Source organism: Zonotrichia leucophrys, chromosome 1, assembly GCF_028769735.1.
Source record: "Zonotrichia leucophrys gambelii isolate GWCS_2022_RI chromosome 1, RI_Zleu_2.0, whole genome shotgun sequence".
Taxonomy (NCBI): Eukaryota; Metazoa; Chordata; class Aves; order Passeriformes; family Passerellidae; genus Zonotrichia; species Zonotrichia leucophrys.
In genome coordinates, this window is record NC_088169.1 from 89,679,921 (window position 1) to 89,701,939 (window position 22,019).

The following is a 22,019-nucleotide window of genomic DNA, read 5'->3' on the forward strand; positions in this document are numbered from 1 at the left end:
AGGATTAGAAGTGTTCCTGAAGTAATTCTTGAAAGTTTAGCCTTTTTTTTTCCTGCATTTACAACTATTTGTGCCACAGGCAGTGACAGGAGAGAGGCCTGTTCTGTATAAATAAAAGTCATCTGTAGATTTATTTGGGAGCACTCTTCTAAGTATGCATGTATCAGCTGGTTATTGCTATCTGTCCTGAGCTATGTACATTTGAGCTCTGTCTTGCTGTGAAACAAAGCAGGTTTTAAGACGACTTCATTTACAGGACTGAGGTAGAATACAGGGGGTTTTCCCTAGGCTTACCCTATTAACCTTTCACTGTTAAGCACTTTCACTGATCATAAATTTGAGAAGAAGCTTACGGATTTCAGTAGAAGTTTGTCTTACTAGAAAATATTCAAAGCTATCTCTGAGAAACATGTATGTTGTTAGCGGCCCTTAAGGGATTCTTAAGGCATCAAAGTTCTTTCCCTATAGCTTTGTAACTGAGCTCAACACAAAGAAAGTAGGATATATCCTCTGTTATCTTCTAATGGTCCTTCCTGGCCTTGAATCTATTCACTGTAATAATGGAACCATCCGGACTTACAGGGCTTTAAACAGAGGGCTGTGACTACAGAAGGAAAAGGGGTCTCTGTCTCAAAGGAAAGGCAGTGTTCCACAGGATGTCCAGGCTGGCCTGAGTGTAAGGTTGAACATCAGAATATTTTCACACATTACTTTTATGAAGATAACTGATGAAGTTTACTTTCATTTGATAGTATTAAAATTACAGTACTTTGAAATGTTTCAAGGACATACATTTATTTCTGTGGTTTTACAGCCCTATGAACTGTAGTCATGAAGGAGAACAATGTAAAAAGCTTTATGTGTATTTTTTGATAGGACAACAGCACTCTGATACATATCAATTAAGTAGTAAAACTTCAGGGGTCTTCTTACTATAGTGTGAACACAGGTGATGTGGGATCTCAGCACCTCAGGACTGAGGTGCCGAGTCACCGAGACCACCCTTGGGGGGCTCGGGAGTCCTGGAATGTTGCCAGAAGTGTCTGGTGGCTGGACTTTGATCCTACACAGGAGACGACACTTGTATGAGGATAGGAGGATTTCACCAGAGTGAATGGTGAAGGGATTAGTTAATTAGAGAGTGAAACACAGGGTTTGGGATTTCTGTACAGGGGGGTTTAGAGAAGTAAGATGGAGGAATTGGGGCGTGTCCTGTCCTTCTTCTTCTTCTTCTTCTTCTTCTTCTTCTTCTTCTTCTCCTCCATCTTCTGTGGTGATGGTGGCACCTTGGGATTGGTCATTACTAAAAGTGCACTGGTCAATAAGGGTGAAAGGTATTGGGGAAAAATGATAAATATTGTACACGTAACTTTGGGTATAAAGATAGGTGACCGTCCGGAGGGCAGGAGAGTGTGCTCATGGCTGGCTGCTGAGCAGACCTCTGTCAGGCCGAGAGAAAATCTTTTAGATAAACAATTAATAAACACTGAGACCGAGAAAAGAACTGAAGCCTCTTCTCGTCCTTTGAAACACGGGCTGCCCCAAGGCCACCCCGGGCCTTTCCAGGCCATCCAAACAGCTGAAAACCGGACAAGGTGACAACAGTTTTATGGTTGCTTTGGGTTTATCTTATTCAAAATAAAACTGACCTCTACATAGTTGTCCTTGAAAAAATGTTTTGTTGGTTGGGTTTTTTTTCCCTGAAACAACTTAATTTTTTTACTTATCAGAAGAGCACTTGGAAAACTGGGGGCTGCAGCTGGGAGGTAGACAGTGCTATAGGACAGGGCTGCTTCGCCCTACTCCATGGCCAAACAGGGCATCAGCACATGGAGCCCTCAGCAGCTTGACAGTGTGGCTGGGCCTGGCCTGAGAACACACATAAGAAGACACCGAGCTAAAAAGATGATACAAAACTGGGAGGAGCTGTTGACTCGCTCAAAGGCAGACATCCTGCAGAGAGACCTCGATAAATTAAAGCACTGGGCAATCACCAACTGTATCAAGTTCAGCAAGGGAAAGTGCCAGACTCTGTATCTTGAATGGGGCAATCCTGAATGTATGGACAGACTGGCCAATGAGTTGGAAAGCAGCGCCGTGGAAAGGGACCTGGGGGTCCCGGTCGATGGAAAGGTAAACCTGGGCCAGCAGTGCCCTGCAGCCAGGAGGGCCAGCCCTGTCCTGAGGGCATCAGGTCCGGCATCACAGCCGGGCAGGGGAGGGGATTGTCCTGCTCTGCTCTGAGCTGGGGCAGCCTCACCTGGAATATTGTGTGTAGCTCTGGTCACAACATAAGGAGGGTATGAAGCTGTTAGAGAGTGTCCAAAGTAGGGTAATGAGGATGGAGAAGGGGGAAGCTGTATGAGGGGCAGCTGAGGTCACTTGGGCTGTTCAGCCTGGAGAAGACTGAGGGACACCTCATTGCAGTCTGGAACTTCCTCACGAACAGGAGGGGCAGGCACTGATCTCTTCTCTGTGCTGACCAGTGACACGACCCGAGGTGATGGCCTGAAGCTGTGTCTGGGGAGGTTTAGGTTGGATATCAGGAACAGGTTCTTCCCCTAGAGGGTGGCTGGGCCCTGGAACAGACTCCCCAAGGAAGTGGCCACAGCACCAAGCCTGGCAGAGTTCAGGAAGTGCCTGGACAACACTCTCAGGCACATGGTGTGATTTGGAGATGGTGCTGTGCAGGGCCAGGAGTTGGACTTGATGATCCTTGTGTGCCCTTCCAACTCGGCATATTCTGTGATTCTACAAACAGCCGGGCCCGGACAGCACCGGGGGCTCTTGGGTGTGGGCGCGGACGGCGAGTGCTCACGCCGTGCCGGGCCCCGACAGCCGCCGGCCCGCTGGGGGCAGCCGCGGCACCGCCCCGCTGTCCCGCCCGCCGCCTTCCGGGGCCGGCCGGGTCCCGCCTGCAGCCGCTGCGATGCTGTTGCCCCGGGCGGGTGGTGCTGCGGGCCGGGCCTCGCCGCCGCTGGCCGCCCTGTCCCAGGTGTTGCGGCTGGAGCGGAGCCGCCGCACCGCGATCGTGTTCCCGCTGCAGAAGCTGGAGCGGTACCTGGCGCCCGGCACCGACACGGCGCCGTTCCGCCTCTTCCAGCCCGGGCTGGCTGCCCTGCAGCGTGCCGAGGCGCTCTTCAGGTCCGACCGCGGGCACCCCATCGACTACGTGAGCTCCGCCGTGCGCATGGACCATGCCCCGCCGCCGGCCCTGCCCGAGGTCAGCCGAGCGCTGCCCCCGCGGCCGGGCCACCCCGGGCTGGGCTCAGCTGCGGGGTAAAGGGTGGTGGGGTGGTTGTGCAGCTCTGTCAGAGCGCTGCGCAATGTGTGGGGCACTTAGTGATGCTTTTTAACAAATCGTTTATTTGTTGTTGTTACCCGTTGTGTAGCTCGGCAGCCTGTCATGTCCGTGGCTGGGAAGTGACCAGGACTGGCTGCAGCGAGAGGTGGGCAGGTGTAGATGTGCCTTCTCTGCCTCTCCCCCTGCAGGTGTGCTTCATCGGCCGAAGCAATGTAGGGAAATCATCTCTAATCCGGGCCTTGTTTTCACTGGCTCCAGAAGTGGAAGTTAGAGTGTCAAAAACTCCGGTGAGTCACGTTTTTAACTTCTCTGCCTTTGGGTCATAAGCTGGTACCAGTCCAGAGGATAGGGCTGAGAAGCGTGGGAGGGAACAAGCTCTTGCCTAGCCTGAAATGACAGAAAGTGCCGGCTCTGGTAGCTGTCCTCATGGCTGGCACTGGCCTTGCTCTAGCCCAGGAAGAGGCAGAAGGAGCCCAGCCTAGCTCTTCAGGCAGATGAAGGAGCTGCACTACCTGAGCAGGTGTGCTGTAAAGGCCTTTGAGAAGAACCAAGCTTAGAGAGCCATTAAGGTATTTTTAGTCCATTTTATGATTAGAGCCATATAGGATTGCTACACGGGTAGGAGACTGGGCAGTTTAAAGCATTCTGGCGGGGTAGGAGTTTGGTATAGAGACATTTTGCAGAGCACCTCCTAGTACACTGCTTAAAGCAGCTTTTTTAGAAACCACCCCTGTGCTTCATCGTGCCTCAAATCCTCTCTTCAGGGCCACACCAAGAAGATGAATTTCTTCAAAGTAGGGAAGTACTTTACTCTGGTGGATATGCCAGGATACGGCTATCGCGCCCCGCAGGACTTTGTTCAGATGGTGGAGGCCTATCTGCAGGAACGGCACAAGTAAGGGACCCACCTGTACCTCAGCACAGGGAAAGCCAGACTGACACCCCTGTACAGCATCATGTAATGAGGGGAGAAAATGCAGAGGGGTTGCTGCTTCCATCCATTAGTTCTGACATCCTTTCCCTGGAAGCCTCTGCCTTGTCACTCATTAATGCTCAGATAAGTCAAAAGAGCATGAAAGATTGAGGTGCTGCTCCATGCTGACCCTTAATTTCCATGCATGACTTTTCTTGGCTCTTCCTATCCCCAGATCCCATGTTACTTGTTTTTGCTTATGAATTTGGAAGCAGCAGAGCAGGCATGAAATAATGGTGACAATTACTGTTGCTTGTATTTCTGGCAGCTTGAAGAGGACTTTTCTATTAGTTGATGGTGTAGTTGGACTCCAGAAAACAGATCATATTGCAGTAGAGATGCTGGAAGAGTTTGGGATTCCTTATGTGGTAGGTAATGATTCATTCTTGGGTTGGTTATAAGGTACAGGTAATCTAGAAAGGTACTCTCCACCTGAGCTTATGCAAGTTGATCTACCTAAGCAGTAACCCTTTATTGTTAATAAAATGGGTTTATAATGTGTTGAGGAAGGCAAATGGGATTTAAGAGGGGTTTTTATGTGGTTTATTAAATAGATTTTTTTTTCAGTGCTCAGCTTGAGCAGCTTGAAAAGGTGCACTCCTTATGCAAGCCATAGTTTTGGTGAACTGTGTTAGACTATTTTTTCCCCTAGATATTACCAGAGCTTTCAGACTGCTTTGTAAGACGATGTAGGACTCGTACAGATGTTCCAGCTTAACAGCAAAATAATCTTACTTTCTTCTCTGAATCCTCCCTTTCTGGATCCGTGCAGATGGTGTTAACAAAAATTGACCGAGCATCCAGGGGATTATTGTTAAAGAATGTACTGGAGATCCAGGAGTTTGTAAAGGAGAACACACAGGGATGCTTTCCTCAGCTGTTCCTGGTCAGGTAAAGTTCCTCTCCACTGCTGCTGTTGCGTTTCTGGTGATGAGTTCAGTAGGGCAAGATACCAGCACAAGTCTGTATGGTCTAGAGGCAGCACCTCTTTGTGCCCCAAGGATAGAGGGTGGGCTGCTGATTGGGAAATGTCCCTTCTCTTCTTTCCCCCTTCTCTGCAACTGAGTGAGGTTTGTTTCCCAGGGTGCTTCTTCCTTTGGCCTTTCTCAAAGCAGGGCAGCAATTCCTGTGCTGCATGGTAGCAGGCTTTCCCATTTTATTTGGAGCTCTGCTAACAGTAAGAGCTGCAATTGTTGGATTACATAGCCAAAGTGCAGGCTTTTCCCAAGGTGTACTCTGAGACGTGTGACTGAGCACAGCCAGTGGCTGTTTGTCTTTATTACTCCAAGACACATCAATATGTGGCACTGAACATCTCTGCCTCTGTTCCCACAGTTCTGTGGAGTTCTCGGGGGTTCACTTGCTCAGGTGTTTTGTAGCCCATGTCACTGGAAACCTGCCCACTGTAGAGGCCAGCTGAAAAGCCTGCTGATCTGCTTGGCTCATCAGGAACAAAAGGTACCAAAACCAGAGGTCTGGGGTTTTTGTTGCAAATAGCCCAAGTTACTATATGGTATTTTTGAATAAATTAGTATTTATAAAGCTATTTTTTTTTCTTTATTAGGTTCATCAGTTCAGGAAGTTTGCAATGTGAATTAATCCAGGTTATTATAAAACTGTTTCATAAAACTTACATGATTGTGCTAAGGAGGAAAAAAGTAGATAACCTCCATAGAGAAGGGAAGTTTTAATACAGCATTTCCTCTCCCTACACTGAAATGTTCAAAAATCTGCTACTTCATGCCTAACCTCCACTATATTTAGGGTACTAGAGACAGTCTAGTAATATCATTAATAAAGAGGCATTTAATCTAGGAAAGAAAAACTACAGCCCTAACATTAAGGAAACTATTGCTCAGTTGAACTGTATGATACACAGAGATTTACTTCTCACAGCTGGGGTTAGGGTTAGGATAGCAGGGGCCACAAACTACCTCCTGTGCAACCTACCTGCTCTAAGGCCATGCAGAGTGGAAATAGCCAACCTGTTTTCTGTGAAGGTGTATTTGATGTCTTGTATATTTTACTTTTGTAACTCTTCCGTGTCCTGTGTTCAGTAGGTGCAGCAGGATAGCATGCATTGCTTGCAGACATTGAGTTGTCCCTGTTCTGCAAGGATGAAGGAAAGAACACATCTTTTATGGGATCTGCTTTTCTAGGAGTGTTGGCTTGAAACAGAGTGGAATAAAAGACTGACATCTAGAGGAGCCCTATCCTGACTGTCATGAGTCAGTGCTGCATCTACCTTCTGTTTTGAGATCCAGCATGAATTTCTGCAGCTCCACGTGGATGAAATGCCAGATCTGAGGCACACCATCCATGATCTGTATCGGCTCTACCCTGGCAGCTGAAGCACAACACCGATGTGTCCTGTACACTTTAGGGGAACTGCTTCCCACAGCAGCTGTGTCTGTCTAAGAGCGCTTCAAACTGTCCAGTTACAAGACAGAACTGGACAAAAGGACAGCCATCAACAGCAGCACTCATACAGGAGAACTGAGTCTGAAGCTATGAAGTGCCTGTGTCAAACCCTGGCACTCAGTCTTTGCCATGTCTTAATGTGGCCAAGGCTGGTTATGCAGTTGTCAGTTACTTGCATCAAGAGTTTAAACCTCAAGAAAGGAAAGTTCTTTTCTAAATTACTCTGACAGTGCAAAAGGACTAGAAATACTACTTTCTTTCACTATGCAATTTCTTGTAACACACTAGACATGAGACAAGATCTGTTTTCAGCATACATGTAGGAACAGGAGCATGTGATGAATGCAGTAAATGTGACTCTATAGCTTCTGCATCTTAGTGATGAAACTTGTAATTCTGAAATCTTAAAATGCTGCAGGGCAAACCAGCCCAAGAGATGCATGATCCTAGAAATGGAGTAGTGGCTATACAGATGAAACAGGTGAAAGTGAACACTTCAGGAAGGGCCTTTTTGTAGAATCTTTAAACCAGTGTCGGATCTCAGGATCTCAGTCCTGAGGTGCTGAGCCACCGAGACCACCTTGGGGGGCTCGGGAGTCCTGGAATGTTGCCAGAAGTGTCTGGTGGCAGGACTTTGGTCCTACACAGGAGACGACAAGGATGGGGGCTTCACCGGGGTGAATGGCGAAGAGATTAGTTAATTAGAGGGTGAGACACAGGGTTTAGGATTTATGTACAGGGGGGTTTAGAGAAGTAAGATGGAGGAATTGGGGTGTGTCCTGTTCTTCTTCTTCTTTCTCTTCTCCTCCATCTTCTTTGGTGATGGTGGCATTTTTGGATTGGTTGTTACTGAAAGTGCACCCAGCAATAAGAATAAATGGTATTGGGGAAAAATGATAAATATTGTACACGTAACAATGGGTATAAAGATACGTGGCTGCCCCGGAGGGCAGACAGTGTGCCCATGGCTGACTGCTGAGCAGATCTCTGTTCGGCTGAAAGAACATCTTTTAGATAAACAATTAATAAACATAAAAACTGAAAGAAGAACTGAAGCCTCTTCTCGTCCTTCGATACGCGGGCTGTCCCAAGGCCACCTCGGGCCTTTCCAGGCCCCTCAAACAGCCAAGAAAACCCGACATTTGGCGTTCCCTGAGCGGACACGAACCACCACAACCTTTCGGGGGGGGGGCAGCACCCTCAAAGCCCTGAAGACCAGAGAGAAGAAGAAAACAAAAAGCCAACAGAGTCTGCAAAAAACAGCAGTCACTGAGGAATCCATCTCTCAGTTTCTGCCGAAGACAATTCGTAGCAGAACAGCCCGGACCGGACCCAGAAAGGCGCCCTGGGACCACCTCTCGTGATCTGCTGGACAGAGACCGAGACCTTCGGACTGCCCTGACGAAAAATTTGGTAAGAAAGCCCAGAAATAAGAACATGGGGGGCACACTCTCCCAGGAACAATGGGAAATTTTGTCCGCCTTACAAGGTGTGACACAAACATACACAGAGGGAATTCCAAAGAAAGAATTAAAACAATTATTGCTATGGGCAAGGCTAAACTACCCACTGGCAGAAACGTGCATGCAGCAGAAAGCTGCGGGACCCTCAGAAAGAGGGGGGGAGCAAGGCTCCAGGAAAAAATTAGCTCTGGCCTTAAGAAGCCGGGGGGAAGGGCTCTCGAGGAAAGAGGGCAGGAAATAATATTAAAACACCCGGTCCCAAAACCCAGAAACCCCAGGAAACTCCCAAAGCATCAGAAAACTCCAGAGAGCATGGAGGACTCAGGAGCAGAAAGGAGGGAGCAGGGGGGGGAGAAGGGATCGGGGGGGGCGCTTTCTCGCGGCCAGGCTGCAGCGGAGCAGGCGGGGAGCGCAGGTGAAGAAAAAAACAAGGGACACGTGTTTTCGCGCGGCTTTGCTTGGCTCAGGGCCGGGGGCGGCGGCGGTCCCGGCCGGCAAGGTAGCAGAAACGCGCGTGACGGGCGAAAATCGCGAAATCCCGGGGGCAGAGTCACAAACCAACGCCGGGGCGTCTGACCCAAGCAGCGAAATAGGGGAAATTGCGCAATCCCAGAAAGCTGCCATGCGGAGACGTAGGAGGCGCACAGTTGTGACGCAAAAACCCGGGGCGCAGATCGGCCCGAACGCGGCGGGCGCGGGTGCGGGCGGGAGGGAGGCTGCACACACCGACGAGGGGCTGCACACACACAGCGTCGGAGGAGGAGGAGACAGAGTCAGGGGCAGACCGAGAGGGAGAAAATTCAGAGGCGGAACAAAAGGGAGAGGGAGAAATTACCTTGGGGGAGACAGGGGGCGGCTCGGAAAGCACGCATGCGCGGAGCATAGAGCACGGGCGGGGGCGGGCCAGACCCACGGTGACGTCTCAGGCGAGGAGGGGCCCTCTCCAGACTTGGTGCCTTTGGTAAAAACCCTCGGAGTCCAAGCCTTCTTCCCTCCTGGGGAGGCGTGTGTGTTCTAACCCTATTGTCAGTTGAATCAAAAGCCAGGTAACCCCGGTCTCAAGTGAGCTTGCAAACAGCGACAATCGGCTGAACAAGGAGGCAGTTGTGTTCATGCAGTCGCCCCAGCCAGGGAGGCCGGTGACAGCGCCACCTCGTGGGGGAATGACCGAAGTGCACGACATGCCGGATCGGTTCAGCAGAGCCACAGCATCATTTCGTAACGAGTCTGCAACTATGCAGCGATTTTCCTCAACAAGATATAAGAAGAGACGAATACTCAGACAAAAGTCGGGACTCAGACTGCAAAGGACGACTCAGAACGAAAGACTCGGGGGGGTTTTCTCTTTGGGGTCTTGAATATTTCTGTATAAGAACGAAAGACTCTGGGGGGTTTTCTCCTTGGGGTCTTGAATTGCAATAGGCAATGGGGTAAATTTACCTATTACAGGGAAAACTGACAAAGGATCATGGATTGATCAGCTGGTAGATTTCTTTGACATTTCTCCCATTTGGAGAAGAATTTTAAGGGTAAGGTTTTATGTTTTAATAGTTCTCCTAATCCTCATCCTTGTCGTCCCAGGTGCCATGAATCGGATTGTAAAAGTGGTTTTCTTGGTGCAAACAGAAGGGGGAGATGTCGGATCTCAGGATCTCAGTCCTGAGGTGCTGAGCCACCGAGACCACCTTGGGGGGCTCGGGAGTCCTGGAATGTTGCCAGAAGTGTCTGGTGGCAGGACTTTGGTCCTACACAGGAGACGACAAGGATGAGGGCTTCACCGGGGTGAATGGCGAAGAGATTAGTTAATTAGAGGGTGAGACACAGGGTTTAGGATTTATGTACAGGGGGGTTTAGAGAAGTAAGATGGAGGAATTGGGGTGTGTCCTGTTCTTCTTCTTCTTTCTCTTCTCCTCCATCTTCTTTGGTGATGGTGGCATTTTTGGATTGGTTATTACTGAAAGTGCACCCAGCAATAAGAATAAATGGTATTGGGGAAAAATGATAAATATTGTACACGTAACAATGGGTAAAAAGATACGTGGCTGCCCCGGAGGGCAGACAGTGTGCTCATGGCTGACTGCTGAGCAGATCTCTGTTCGGCTGAAAGAACATCTTTTAGATAAACAATTAATAAACATAAAAACTGAAAGAAGAACTGAAGCCTCTTCTCGTCCTTCGATACGCGGGCTGTCCCAAGGCCACCTCGGGCCTTTCCAGGCCCCTCAAACAGCCAAGAAAACCCGACAAACCAGGACCTTCCAGAAACATCAATCTTGTCAAGGCTGTAATTTTCAGGGCCTCAGCCTTGACTGATGAGCCTCTGAAAATAACCCTGAATTTGCAAAAAAGTGCAGTTCTAGTTTAAGTCCTTCCTCAGAACAAAACCCCCTAAATTTCATTACAACCCCTTACAATGCTAGGAAGTCTTTTACTAATCACTGAAATACATTAAATATGTCCTGTTAATCCATTTGTACAAACAAACTGGATGTGTGTGCAGGGAACATTAGGTACCTTCTTCTCCAGAAGAACCAGTTTTACTTCCAGACACATCTTGGTTTTATTCAGAAGTGCTTCAGATACTGGAATAACTCCTGCATTTTGGTCAGCCATTTGCAGGAGCCAATACTGCAGTTTGATTCTTGAGTGTGACAATGCCCCTGTGACAAAACAGTAAATAAAATCAAGTCCTCTCCCTAAAAAGTAAAACCTGGATTTAAGTGCCTTTATGGAAATGGGCTTTGGGAAAGCTGGTGTCTTGACATGCTACTGGACTTTTTTTTGCCAGGTTATTAAGGAACAAGCTGAATTGCCAAGTGAGGAGCTGCATTTTCTCAGGCCGGGGACACAAAAGATGTCCCTTTCTTTCCCCCTCATGATGCGTGGGGGGTGGGCCTGACAGCATACAGATACAGTAGAGCTCATTTCGGTTTTAAATTCAAGTGTCTTTAGTTGTTAGCGGTGTGCAAGCTTTACTTAAGGCTCCTGTCATTATGTGGTAAAGCTATGCCTATTCTGCAGCTTTTGTTTACAGAAATTATGTTGAATATTAGCTTCATTGGAAAAGAATTTCACCTTGTGCAGCTTTCCTGGTCTTTCAGTAGTACAATCTCCATTTCTTCCTCTACTCTGTCATGTGTCTGGTCTGGTGTGTCGTCACAACCCTGACACTACAAAGACAGTATTTTTGCAAGTGTCCAAAATTAGAACGCTGCAGTCTGGACAGGTGTGCTAGTAGCTCAGTAAAAACTGGTTAAACAATTGAGCTCAGAGCGTAGAAGCCAATGGGTCATATGCCAGTTGCATGGCAGTTGCAAGTGGAACACAGCAAGGATGCATTTTGGAATGTGTCCAGTTTAACATCTTTATGAGAAATCTGGAAGAAGTGCATTGCTATCAAACGTGTCTAGGGCACCAAACTGGGGGGAACAGTGGACCTGCTCAAGGGCAGGGCTGGAGCAAAGGGGCTGACAGCAGCTATGGAAATACAACAGGTCTGGAGCACCTCACCTACAAAGACAAGTTGAGACAGTCGGGTGCTATCCAGAAAGTGGAAACCTCATAGCAACCTTCCAGTACGTGAAGGGAGCCTAAAGAGAAGCCAGGCCAGAAACTCCAGTGCTAGGACAAAGGGGAATGGGTACAAACTGAAAGAGGGGACTTACCTTGGGCAACCTGGTCTCATGGAGGTGTCCATGTCCACGGCAAGGGGGTTGGGATTAGATGGTCATTAAAGGCTTTATCCCAACTCTTTTACCTTCTATGATTTTGTGAACATGGGCAAGTGTGCCTCGCTGAAGGGAAGGAAAAGCCCCTACCAACCTTACAAACCGACTGTGAAAAGGCACCCTTTCTGACCTCGTGGCTGACCCTCTTTCGAGCAGAGGGGTTAACAGACACCTCCCGAGCTCACTTTCAAACCACGCTATCCCGATCCGGCAATCCAACAATGAATGTCATATCCAGGTTTGGGGAGGGCTACCAGAGCTACGCCGCAGCCGCACGACGCTGCCCCCCGCCCAGGCAGGCCCCGCAGCGCCGCCCGCTCCACCCGTCCCGCCCGGCGCGGCTCGGCGGGGCCGCGGGGCGGGGCCGGGCCGCCGAAGCTGTTCCGGGCCGCGGGGCAGCCATGGCGGATGAGGAGGAGGATGTGCCGGTGAGTGGTGGAGGGGCTGCCCTTCCCGGGGATCCACAGCCCAGCCGCCGTCGGGGGAGCGGCGGGAAGGGGCCGGGGCCAGACGGGCGCTGACTGCGGCCTCCCCGCCGCTGTGCCCGTGTAGTTCGAAGAGGACGCGGAGGACGCCGGCGGGGGCCTGGACGGCGGGCAGGGCAGGAGGAAGCGGCTGTTCTCCAAAGAGCGTAAGTCGGGCCGGGTACCCAGCTGAAACCCCGAGCTGACAGCTATGGGGTCCCCAAACTCCCTTCTCCTTAGCAAAACAGCGGCTTTCATAATGTGCCTTGGCTGCAATTGCAGAAATCCTCCATGTAGACCCCCCTCAAAAATACTGCTAGCGTATGCTCTGGACCTAGCTGTGCCCAAAGTTAGCTGCGCTGTCACTATGCAGTGCTTTGCAGCCTAAATGAATATTCAGAGAGCCTGTCCTCAGACATGCTTTTCTGTATGCACAGTTCCTGTGCCTACAGGAGGGCTTTTGTTGGCTTCTGTTTGTTGTAATTTCCTGTATGTTTTCTCAAGATTTGTCTTGCCTGGCAGATGAGAGGGCCGTCCTGGTGCAGGAACGTGCAGGCTGGTGAGGTCTAACTAGATGCATGCAGCACTAAATAGATGAAAGCCTCATGCTGAGTGTTTCTTTGTGCAGTAAGGTGCATGATGTATGGATTTGGAGATGACCAGAACCCTTACACAGAATCGGTGGACATTCTTGAGGACCTGGTAATAGAGTTTATCACTGAAATGGTAAGTCATCTCTAGATGGCATGGTCAAAACACCCTCAGCAGAACTTTAGCTTTTTGAAGGTTAATGCTTCTGACTCAAATACTGCATTATCCCAGGCCCCAAACTCATGGCATTAGTAGGAGAAACATAAACTTGGATTTTGTTTTCCCAGTATTAAAGCAAAATTTATGCACCTCACTCCATGTGGATTTAGAACACTGAAGTCTTTAAGTAGCAGTTAGATTAGTATTGTAGCAGGGGAAATACCCACCTGACTTTGGGGTTCACTGTGGCATCACTGTATGTGCAGCTGACAGAAAATTTGGCTCAGATTTGAAAGGTTGTCAACTTTTTGTGTTTGCCCAGTGTCTGTACATGGATGGGAACTTATCTCTGCCCTACAAAAGGAATGCATTCTTGGGCCTGAGGCCATTTCTCTTCCAGACTTGGATACCATTTCTAAGTATCCAAACGTTCCCCTTTCTGTTGAAATGCTAGTCTTTCCTATGCTTATCAAAATGCCCTACACTGTCCTCTGATACAGTTACCTCACACTGCTTCCAAATCATGCCTAATCTTCAGCCATTCTGCAGGCTGGGTGTCGTATGTGTAATCTGGCCTTCGTTTTGATCCATTAAGTGATGTATATGTAGTGGTTATGTTCAGGGTATAAGTGACAGCAGAGTAAGTCCATGGTTTACTGGGAAGTTCTGTTGTGACTAGGATGATGGTGCCCAGAACCTGCAATTGCTTGCTTTTTTATTATAAAATGCCAGGAACTAAACTGGAATTGAGACCTTAAGAAAGCACCATGGCAAAGGAACACTGCTGACTTTTTTTTCCCCTCTGACAGACACACAAGGCCATGTCCATCGGGCGGCAGGGTCGGGTGCAGGTTGAGGACATTGTCTTTCTAATACGCAAGGACCCCCGGAAGTTTGCCAGAGTTAAAGACCTCCTAACTATGAATGAAGAACTGAAACGAGCCAGAAAGGCCTTTGATGAAGCAAACTATGGGTCTTGAATCTGTGCACAAGCTGCACTGGGTCATTATTTGGCCACCTGCTGCCACTAAGAAGGAAGATCATGCATGTTGTTTGGAAGGGGTTTTTAGGATGGAGGTCACTGCTGGGATGTCTGCCATCACTCCCAGCCTTTTCTGAGACATATTCAAGCAGCTGAAACATTACCTGATTGTATGTGGTATACTTAGGTACTTTTATACCATTTGAGGAAATGAGAAAAAGACCTCTAAAAATTCCTGCAATGGCAGGAATCTGTTTCAAGTAGGCCTGTGTTGCATCAGATGGCTCAAGGGCTGATGATTCCCGATTCTCTAAAATTGTTTCAGTTGTCACTGGGTATTCCTGTGACAGGAAACCTTGAAAAAGGATCTTGGTTATGTGTACAAAGACCTTAAGCCCAAACTACTAACAAAGTTGTGCTCTTTGCTCTGTGTATGCATTTTGAATAAAACATAAGTTTGTGCCCACGTTTCGTAACTAAATGTACATTGATCAGTTTATACAAGGCAGGTAATACAGGCCATAGCTGTGCTTTTCCCTACTTCTGGAACAGCTATAATGGGGAGGTAACTTCAGTTAACTCCTCATTTCAGAACAAGCATAACAAATGCCGAAACAGCAATAATACTGCACATCAAGGCTGTCCCCTCTACAAGCAGCACAGAAGGAAGAGTGTAAGGCTTGGAAAGGTTTTGGCAAGTCTTTTGTCCAAAGCAGCAGTGAGTGATCAGCTGCAGCCTTTCTGCCGTGGATGGGAACTGTTTGCACTGTGGATTTGACAGCAGCACTTAACATGTGGTCAGGCAATAGAGAGGGAACACTGAGTATGGGTAACAAAGTCACTGTTCCTGGACAAGGGTAGGTAAAAGGAAGGTGACTATTCAGTTTTTTGGAACACCCTTAAAAATATAAAAATCAGCCATTAAAAAAAAGCTGGTTTACAAAAACATAATAAAATAGTTGTTACTTTCTTAACAGAATTCACAATGTGAGTTACTGAGACACCATTAGGGTTCAGAGGGGTTTACTTAAAAAATAAAAACAAACAACAAAAAAAAAAAAAAAACCCCACCAAACAACAAAAAACTAGAATGACTTGAACCCTTTCCTCCTTCAAATCCAGGATCAGACACCTATTGCTGCAAAAATAGAATCAATATCTGTGTTCTTAGCAGGTTCTTTCCACACAAGGCCAGGGCTTCCTTCCAGCAGCAGTTGCTTAGGGGTCCCTGTTGTGCTTAGTCTGACATGTCCTGTATCAATGCTGGAATGTTCTTCCTGACTTGGAGACCCATCTTGGTAAGCTGGGAGGATGAGTGATGCACTGTTCTCACAGACCCCAAAAAGCTCAGGAGGCTTTTGCCCACCAGTCTTTGGAGCTGCCTTCAAGAGCGCCGACGATCTGATCCTCCTTCGGCAGCAGCGTGCCTGGAGGTGCTGCCTCGGCCAGCGAGTGTGTTGGGACCCGTACAGGAGGTGTTTACAGACAGATGTTTTCACACAGCGCAGCTTTTTCTTCAAGCTTAAAGGGAGCAAAGTTTACAAAACAGAACTTTATCAGCTACTAAAGTGTTAATTCATTTGGAGCTTGGAGAGATTTCATTATTACCCATCTCTATAATTTTCCTTAGCATACCAAGGAAACAGAACAGCACCTTGTACAATAGTAGCCAAAGCAGTCTGAATAAACACAACCCTTGCCTCATACATTTGTTACCATAAAACATGCAGATGATTTAAGTTGCATTTTCATCCTCCCTCCTAAGTACTGTACATTTGATAGCCTTTTAAAGCCTTTTTAAATCACAAGTGACTGAAACTAAACAGAATGCCCATGGTCAGAGCACCCAGTAACCTGAACTAGTGATCCTGAGTTTTAAAATAATGGCTTAGGCCACTGTGTTTCACTATACTATAGCAAAATACATAATACTAAAATACAAATGTTAGACTCAGAAATCCCACACCCATGCAAAACTACCTGCATCCTTGAGCCTCCACATGGTGTAGCCGGTTGCTTTTCAACAACTTGTTACGCAGAAAATAAGCTTCTGATTTGAATTTGTTGGTTTTGCACCACAGAATAGCTTTTCTGAGTGCCTCTGACAGCTCCCCAAATGATGCAGCTGTTTGGACCATCTGCACAAGAGATCCAGTGTGCTGTGATTTTACTATCTGAGACAAAAGTGGCGATGACTTTGCTTGAAGAAGTGTTGATGCAATGCTCAGACCCTGAAACAAACAGTAACAGAAAAAGTGTTTTAAAAAGATGACGTGTTTGATCCTTTCTGCTGGAAGGGAGCAGAACCCAGAATGTTGTGAGAATATTCCTTATTTTCTAAGGAGAAAAGGGAAGAGCAGTCTTGTTTTGTGGAATACAAAAGGAAGATGCAGATATTTAGAATTTCTATTTCTGTCTACTGCTGACTTGGTCTCTGGTCATTTCACTTGACAAACCAACAAATGCCCAAATTCCCAAGCACAAATAAGTAGTGATTGATTTTCTGTGCAAAGCTTCCACACTAACCTGAGTTGCAAGACAAGCAAAAATAAGGCAGGAAAAGGGGACATTTTCAATCAGGGATATCATGTTTCAAGTGTTAGAGTCTTTACAATACAAAAATAAAAAAACTATTGTGTACAAAAAACCCAAACCACCAACCTAACATGTAAAACAATACCATACAAACCTCTTGTGTGGGATGTCTGGATGGCCTAAGCAAGCTCTTCACATCAAACCCTGGGTGCTTCCCTACAGAGAGAGAAAAGAGTTCCCATTACAACACTGAGATAGTTTTATTTGCACAGAGACACCACAGAACTCTCTGCAGGCTCACAGCTGTACTCAACATTTCCAGGCAAACTCAAGGGGACTACACTAGTTTTGCATTGCAGCTGGCAAGGAATGAAGAGCATGCAGAGGTTTACAGATGGCTGCAAAGGAGAACTTAATGGATAAAAGCTTCGCACAAACACATGGATGGCTGCAGTAACTGGCCATAGCCCTGACTGCAGAGGAAGATTTGGGCACAGTTCAGAACCAGCAAACACAGGATACTTGCATCCTGTTCCTACAGCCTTACCTGCTCTTGTATGGGTTACAGACAGTGCCCATAGCTTCTTAGCTATGCAAAAGCAGAAAAGTACAAATAACTATTTTCAGGACCTGTATACTGCATTCATTACCTGCTTCTCTCAAGGCTGTTTCCTGATTAAAAGAAACACCCCCCCAAAAATCATGATACTGACATTATCCACAGCTTTATAAATGCAAGGGCACATGCAGCATTCTCTTCCAAGGACAGGGAGTTTGTACAAGAACCACACTGTAGGTAGTAAAAGTGCTTGGCCCTGTGGGACAGAAGTTGTAGTCAGTCTCTGAGATATCAGAAACCATTACACTGGCACAAGGCTTTACCTCTCCTGGCTGTGGGCACCACAACTGTCTCTCCAATGTCCACAGGGCACAGGATGCCACGGTTTTTCACAGCACTTGTACGGGTCTCAGATTTTCTCTTTGTCCCAACCTTTGATACTGCCTCTGGCATTGCTGGGAAGAACTTCGTCATCCAGCTGGTAGATTTTTTTGCTGTAAGCATTTTAGCCTTTTGCTTCTTTGCTTCAAAAGATACATTGACTCCAAGGAAGTCACCAACATCAGAAGGGAAGGTAAAACCCTTGATATAAGGGGTCTTCTGGGTTTCAGATACCAGCTGAAGCATTGTTGACAAGGCACTGTACAAGGACATGAGGGTCTGCAATACACACATGTACTGGATCCTGCAGACAGAGGACAAAAAGGAATGGAGTCTCCTCTAGCAAAACATAATGCTCACTGAACAACTACCTTCAACTCAATGGTCCTTTCATGTTTCCCCTCAGTACAAATTTACCTTTTTATACTCCATCACCCTGCTTTCCTTAAGTCTGAGCTTTAAGGAACTATTCCAGATCAGAATGCAAGAGTGACTTGAAAATTCCTGATCAGGAGCCCCTCCACTTCCATAGAGTTTTGCTGAGTGCCACACTTGGGACCCATCAGGTTGTTGGGTCACATCCAAGGTGCCATGAAGTCTTCCCACAGAAGCACTCTGCACCAGCTCAGGCCTGATGCCATACAATTGCCTGCTCTACGTTTCCTTGAGTTACAAGATTTCTTGTGTCACAGAAAGTTGTTCTAGCAATGTTGTTACTCCTTCAGCTATAGACAGCAGTTATTCTCCCAGACCGAGAGAAACCAGAACAACCAATTTCCCTAGAAAACTCAGTAGTATAATAGAACATGTTTAACCCAGCCTTCCCATTTCAGCATGATGCAGGACTTACTCCTTGCTGTGCAGAGTACCAGGTGTTTGTGGCAGACTGACACTAACACTGTGATTTCATTAGAGGTACATATAGTTTGCTATAGTTGCTAAGATCCAAGAATAAAGCCTTCCATAAGAGCGTGTAAGAAGTCTCTCTCCACTTGTACAACTCTGCAGGTTCTAAAATCAAGTCCAAAGGCATGGAGGGACCTCCCTTCTCCTACTCCCAACTGAATAAAGCTCCCTTAGCAGCAAGGCCTAATTACAAGCCCTTCTCCCTGACAGGCACATCAAACAGACAAACACAAACCAGACAGACTTTTGAACACACAAACCAGAGCCGGCTCAGGAGCCCTGAAGCCACAGTATTCAGGAGTATGAATTCCTTCGAGCAGAGGTGTTTAACGGACAAGCTGAAGATTATAGCAGTTAAGGCTAAAAAAATAAACAGCATGTAAAGAGAGTTGCTGAACACACCAACTAGGGGCAATTCACAAGGCAATATCCTGGAATAATCTGGGAGATGAGTATCCAAACTTTGTTTGGATACTGTGCTGGCTCAAGGCCAGAACAGCTGCTCGCCAAACAGCCTGAGGTTTCCACATAATAACTTGAAATGCAGGTTCTGGCTATCAAAGAAATTTCAAGTTGCACCTATGAATTGCAGAGTTGAGTCCATCAGCAATACAGGGCCTACACAACACCTCGATTTGGTCTTATGAGGTGCTACTGGTGAACTCTAAGATAATGTTTTTGTGGTAAAAAAAGGATACAGAAAAGCTTTACAGCAACAATCCAGTAGACGTAGTATGAGCTTGCAGCCTCCCAATACCTTCAAAGCCACAGTTTCCAGAATAGGCTGGCTGGGAACCAAGCACTCCGCCTGGGCTTTAGATGCGTTTCTCCTGTGGTGATACAAGGATGAAGAGTTGGTTACAATCTAGCATCCTCTTCCTTTAGCTCTGCAGACAGAGTTAATGGACAGTACAAGATATGGGATCATGCCACTTACTTGGGAATCAGTCCTACCAGAGTTTCCAGGCAGCCCACCAGATTCATTTTCCATAGGCGCTTTAAACATTGCTCTACCTAGGAGAAAAGAAAACTCCTTTGACTGGTATTTTGAGAGACTGGTCTAAGAACTGTCCCTATATTAAACTGTCATTATATCATCAGTTTAACAGCATACACTGGAGCTCTGTGTGATGGGATGTTCTGGGACATTTCTATATCTGCACAATGATGAAAAACATCCCTTCATCACTCTGCATTCTAAATACAGAATTAAGCGAAGGACTGGAGTAGGCCATGTTTAATTGGTGCTGTATGATTTTCCTGCTGCATACAAGGGCCTTTACTATTGGATGTCAAGAAGAAAAACACATAAGCAAATCAAGAAGGTAAGTGATATTCCTGGTCCATTTCAAAAAAGTTATTTGAAAATGCTGACAACCCCTTCCCTGGAAAACTGGCAAGGTGTTCACTTTTCATCTTAAAACAGAAAATATCTAATAAGTAGGATAGGAATATTATTCCTCCCTCCTATCACTGCAATGATGTCCCTGTATTATTCGTGTATGCAAAGGTATGGAATAATACCTATTTCAGGTCTCAGCGTGAGTATCGAAGACCAGGCGAAAACTGAAGTTGCAATTGCTGCAGAGGGCCAAGAAACCCACTGGGCTCAACCATGAGAAAACAAAAATGCACCTGCTTACAAACTTTTTTTGCACGATGCTCCAGGCGCTAAGTGCTACTCGAAAGGCCTTTCGGGGAGTGGTGACCGGGGCCGGGAGCACCCAGCGCCGGGTCCCTGCCGGCCCGGCGGGGTTGGTGCTCACCTGCTGCAGGGCCAGGTAGGGCCGGTGCCGGAGCAGCCGGCTGTGGTACACGTAGAGCACGGCGCGCAGGACGCGTCCCTCGGCGGCCAGGCCCGGCCCCGACAGCCGCTTCCCGGCGATGTCGCAGCGCCGCCGCAGCGCCGACAGTAACCCCACTGCGGGCGAGACCCGGGCAGCGCCTCAGCGCCGGGCAGCGGCACCAGCGCCCGCCGCCGCTCCGGCCGCTGCTCCGGCTCCCACCGACCGACCACCCACCGCAAACACCCGGGAGCGGCTTCGAACACCCCCCCAACCCCTCGGCACCGCGCCGGGACCTGCGGGGTGCTGGCCTGCCAGCGGCACCGCGGCGCTGTTCGCGGGCCAGGGCACGTCCAGCCGGTTCCAAGGCTCGTTTCTCCCGTCCCACGCCGCCCTGGGCGCCGCCATCTTCCCGCTGCGTGCGGCGAGCCCCGACGTGGGCGGCACCATCCGGGCGGGCCGGCGGGGAGAGTCGCGGGCTGGACCAAATCACCCCGCGGGGGTGTGTCATGGCCCGGGGCCTGGCGCTGGTGCGCTACATTCCCAAATGCTATAAGCGAGAAGGGAAATAACTATAAATCATGAGTGTTACTCACACTTTCTAAACCTCGCAATTCTCCACTGTGCGCCTAGGGAGCTGTGGTCGTTGCGAGCCAGCGCAGCAGCAGCCGTGAGGCGGTGCAGAGTGGTCCTGGGGGTGAGCCCAGTCCCCAGCCGTGCGGCTGTGCCCTCCCATGTCCCAGACAAGCTTCAATGTGCTGAAAAAGCTGCGTGATCGGCTTCACACCAGGAGCAATTCACATCCAGACTACGGGATATAGTCTTAAGATGCACTGGGGAAGGTTCAGGTTGGACGTTATAAAGAATTTATTCACAGAAAGGGTGATCAGACATTGCAACAGAGTGCCCAGGGAGGTGATGGAATCACCGTCCTTGGGGTGTTTAAGGAGAGGGCAGACGTGGCACTCAGTGCCAGGGTGTAGCTGACACTGGTGTTCAGTCACAGGTTGGACTCAATGATCTCAGAGATCTTTTCCCACCCAACTGATGCTGTGATTCTGGGATATTGGCATTCTGGGCAAGGAAGGGCCTTGCTGCCCATGCCCCAGGGCCATCCTGATCGCTCCGTGCTCACAGCCCCTACTACTGGATTTTGCCATGGGAGGGGGCCCATGGAGTTTGTTATAAATAGACCAGCTCCTTTAAAAAAGCCTTTAAGAGATGTCTGGGCGAGGAACCCAAGGGATCATGCACACCACCACTGCTCCCACTGGACGATGCTGAGGAAGAGTGCAGCTTTGTCTTTCAACAAAGCTGGAGCTTTTGTCCGCACGAGAGTCCTGAAAAAGGAAATAGTGGTTTGTAGTCCAGGGCTATCCTCTAAGTTGGGTACTATAAAAGTTGTGGTGACAGGACGGGATCCAGCTCTAGTCAAGAGTGGGTAACTTAGTGTGGTTCTGGTGGGTTAAAGTCAAAGTTGATGTGCTGGTTTGTTGTTTTGAGAGGGTTCATATAGTTCCCACAGCCTCTCATTTGAATTCAGTCCAGGTGAAAGGCCTCCTGGGAGCAGGGGAAGTGGTTGCCCACGGGAATGGATACAAATCCGGGGTGAGATGGAAAGGGGTACAAATACAGAGTATGACCTGTATTTGTCATAGGGAGAGATACAAATACAGGGTAAAATAGTAACATTTAACAGCAGCAACTAAAGGCAAGTCTTAGAATTCTAACATTCCAGGTTTAACAACAGACTAACACGGGGTACAAAT

At 48.0% G+C, this 22,019-nt stretch overlaps 3 protein-coding genes across 5 annotated transcripts; 2 read left to right on the plus strand and 1 right to left on the minus strand.

Moving 5' to 3' along the window:
- Positions 1-2,895: 2,895 nt before the first annotated feature.
- On the plus strand, positions 2,896-10,393 carry GTPBP8 (GTP binding protein 8 (putative)). 3 transcript variants are annotated; one of them, XM_064721788.1, is made up of 7 exons: positions 2,896-3,223; positions 3,493-3,591; positions 4,069-4,199; positions 4,546-4,645; positions 5,050-5,168; positions 5,613-5,735; positions 6,335-10,393. In XM_064721788.1, the coding sequence occupies exons 1-6, from the start codon at positions 2,930-2,932 to the stop codon at positions 5,695-5,697; spliced, it is 828 nt and encodes a 275-aa protein (XP_064577858.1). In that variant the 5' UTR covers positions 2,896-2,929; the 3' UTR covers positions 5,698-5,735; positions 6,335-10,393. The 3 variants fall into 3 exon arrangements, with proteins under 3 accessions (XP_064577858.1, XP_064577867.1, XP_064577868.1); XM_064721797.1 differs by having other exon boundaries at positions 2,907-3,223; positions 6,338-10,393; XM_064721798.1 differs by having other exon boundaries at positions 2,907-3,223; positions 6,437-10,393.
- A 1,811-nt stretch (positions 10,394-12,204) lies between these two features.
- TAF13 (TATA-box binding protein associated factor 13) lies at positions 12,205-14,551 on the plus strand. Its single transcript, XM_064721823.1, has 4 exons — positions 12,205-12,317; positions 12,442-12,520; positions 12,982-13,079; positions 13,913-14,551. The coding sequence occupies exons 1-4, from the start codon at positions 12,291-12,293 to the stop codon at positions 14,081-14,083; spliced, it is 375 nt and encodes a 124-aa protein (XP_064577893.1). The 5' UTR covers positions 12,205-12,290; the 3' UTR covers positions 14,084-14,551.
- A 91-nt stretch (positions 14,552-14,642) lies between these two features.
- Positions 14,643-20,761, minus strand: NEPRO (nucleolus and neural progenitor protein). Its single transcript, XM_064721810.1, is given in 10 exon segments — positions 14,643-15,606; positions 16,066-16,316; positions 16,775-16,836; positions 17,503-17,864; positions 18,727-18,804; positions 19,165-19,296; positions 19,404-19,480; positions 20,233-20,387; positions 20,547-20,685; positions 20,687-20,761. Coding segments are annotated over 10 exon segments (1,728 nt in total). The 3' UTR covers positions 14,643-15,209.
- Between the last annotated feature and the right edge of the window lie 1,258 nt (positions 20,762-22,019).

What these genes read in the sequence shown, in the direction of transcription:
- GTPBP8 (XM_064721788.1), top strand. Translation starts at nt 2,930, where the DNA reads ATGCTGTTGCCCCGGGCGGGTGGTGCTGCGGGCCGGGCCTCGCCGCCG. An exon ending in TATCTGCAGGAACGGCACAA is followed by an intron (nt 4,200 to 4,545) that starts GTAAGGGACCCA and finishes TATTTCTGGCAG; the next exon opens with CTTGAAGAGGACTTTTCTAT. An exon ending in CCTCAGCTGTTCCTGGTCAG is followed by an intron (nt 5,169 to 5,612) that starts GTAAAGTTCCTC and finishes CTGTTCCCACAG; the next exon opens with TTCTGTGGAGTTCTCGGGGG.
- TAF13 (XM_064721823.1), top strand. Translation starts at nt 12,291, where the DNA reads ATGGCGGATGAGGAGGAGGATGTGCCG. An exon ending in ATGAGGAGGAGGATGTGCCG is followed by an intron (nt 12,318 to 12,441) that starts GTGAGTGGTGGA and finishes GTGCCCGTGTAG; the next exon opens with TTCGAAGAGGACGCGGAGGA. An exon ending in GCGGCTGTTCTCCAAAGAGC is followed by an intron (nt 12,521 to 12,981) that starts GTAAGTCGGGCC and finishes TTCTTTGTGCAG; the next exon opens with TAAGGTGCATGATGTATGGA.